The sequence below is a fragment of the Impatiens glandulifera genome, chromosome 1 (assembly GCF_907164915.1).
Source record: "Impatiens glandulifera chromosome 1, dImpGla2.1, whole genome shotgun sequence".
NCBI classification, from domain to species: Eukaryota; Viridiplantae; Streptophyta; class Magnoliopsida; order Ericales; family Balsaminaceae; genus Impatiens; species Impatiens glandulifera.
The window spans coordinates 43,551,870-43,553,964 of NC_061862.1; the positions used below are offsets into that span (position 1 = coordinate 43,551,870).

General features: G+C 30.1%; 1 protein-coding gene across 1 annotated transcript; it reads left to right on the plus strand.

Moving 5' to 3' along the window:
• Window positions 1-1,280: 1,280 nt before the first annotated feature.
• LOC124921656 (monothiol glutaredoxin-S2-like) lies at window positions 1,281-1,835 on the plus strand. The gene has a single exon (XM_047462340.1). It carries the CDS (start codon window positions 1,312-1,314, stop codon window positions 1,618-1,620), a length of 309 nt encoding a protein of 102 aa, XP_047318296.1. The 5' UTR covers window positions 1,281-1,311; the 3' UTR covers window positions 1,621-1,835.
• The last annotated feature ends 260 nt before the right edge of the window (window positions 1,836-2,095 follow it).

Genomic DNA, 2,095 nt, shown 5'->3' on the forward strand with positions numbered 1-2,095 from the left:
ATTATTTTTTTGTTATAATTTACAAATGTGTACTCTATTTTATAGCCTGGAAGACGAAGAAGACAATGATTGCTACATTTGACGGTCAAACATCACAATCCTTACCAACACAAGAGTGTTAGTTGATATTGTGAGATAATTGAGATTTGACAGTATTTTATTTGATAATGTACGAGAATTTAGATTTGGCAACTTGTTTGGATTTGAGATCTTTTAGATGTATTTGAAAAATTATTTTTGGAGGTTTTGTGAAGGGTTTGTTCTATTGTAATAGGCCTTCTACTTTTGAGAAAATGATTTAACAATTTTTTTTTTTAATTTTGTTCTACTATAATATTTTGAAAAGGGTTTGTTTAATTGTAACATGTCTTCTAATTTTGTGAAAAAGATTTAACAACTTGTTTGTGATTTTTTTTCTTAATATAAACAAAAATGAAATTAATAGTCTTTATGTTTAATCTTTGATTTATAATTTATAATTTTTAATAGAATTAAATATTATAGTAAATAATAAATTATTTTATACATAATATTATGTTATATAAAAAAAAGTAAAATAGTAGAAAAAAATAAAAATAAAATACTCAAATAACAATAAAAAAAATACTAAAAAGAGATAAATGGATTAATTAATTAATTAATAAAAAAAGAAATAGTAAAAGGAAATAAATAGATTAATTAATTAATAAAAAGGAAAGATAGAAAAAAATAAATATTTAAATAATAAATATTAAAAATTAAAAAAAAAATTAACAGAGTTTACTAACCTAGGCTAGATGAGCCAATTTTTAAAAGTAAATACACCTCAATCTAAATGAACTTTTATTAGTTCATACGTCTAATTGAGCTAGTTTACAAGTACATACGACTAGACGAACTCTTTTTCTAAAAAAAAATTGATTATTTCAAAACTTTCCTTGAAAGTGTTTTCGATAGTAATCAAAGTACTCGTAACCTTAATTTTGATAATTTCGGTGAATTATTTTCAGGTCACTCTGATGTGTTAATTTTGATATTTCTCGTAATATTGTTATTTGTTACTATTAATAATATGGTGTGGTCCATACATATATATTCCAAATATCTCAAGAACACATTCCTCCTCCTCCTGTCACCCTTCATTAATTAATGATATTCTCCTCTCTCTCTCTGCCCCGTACGTATTTGTTTCTTTTTGTAAAGATAGATAGAATTGAATTCTAAATCCACCGCATCTCCATTCTATATAACCCCCCTTCACATGCTCCCAAATTCATCAAAACCCAAAACCCAAATCCCAAAACTCAAAACTCAAAACCCTAATCAGTAACAATGGAGAGAGTGACAAAGATGGTTGCAGAGAGACCGGTGGTGATATTCAGCAAGAGCACATGCTGCATGTGCTACTCAGTCAAGACCCTCTTCTCCGAATTCGGGGTCAATCCGGCCATCCATGAACTAGACGAGATCCCGAGGGGGCGTGAGATCGAGCAGGCCCTGACCCGTCTCGGCTGCAACCCTTCCTTCCCGGCCGTTTTCATTGGCGGCGAACTTGTAGGCGGCGCCAATGAAGTCATGACCCTTCACCTTAAGCGTTCCTTAATCCCCATGCTCAAACGCGCCGGCGCCCTATGGCTCTGACTACTTATTAATATTGCCACGTGGAGTACTTGAGCGACAAGATAGATAGATATTGCCGAGGTTTTCTTATAACGGTGGTTCCTATCTAATAACTCAAATAACCCCAAAGTTGTATTAATATATACTCACTTTTTTACTTTTTGTTTTTGTCCTCACGAGAGTTTTATGTGTAACCTGCTCAAGTTTTGGTAATAATTAAATCTAATAGTACTTGTCATCTTGAGATCTTATATATATATAAATAAATTAAGTTGACTATTACATGGTGCAAGATACGTACCATTCCCGAAATTAGATTTCACAATAAATATTATAATAAATAAAAAGTTGTGAAATTAGATTATTTGGAAAATGATTATGTATCTCGAAAGTTAAATTTTTGTCATTGTCAATAAGAGTTGTCAGAGAATTTTTAAGAGTTTTAGTGGGATCAGACAAAGTGATTCACTTTTTCTTTTTTTTTCGTCATTTTTAT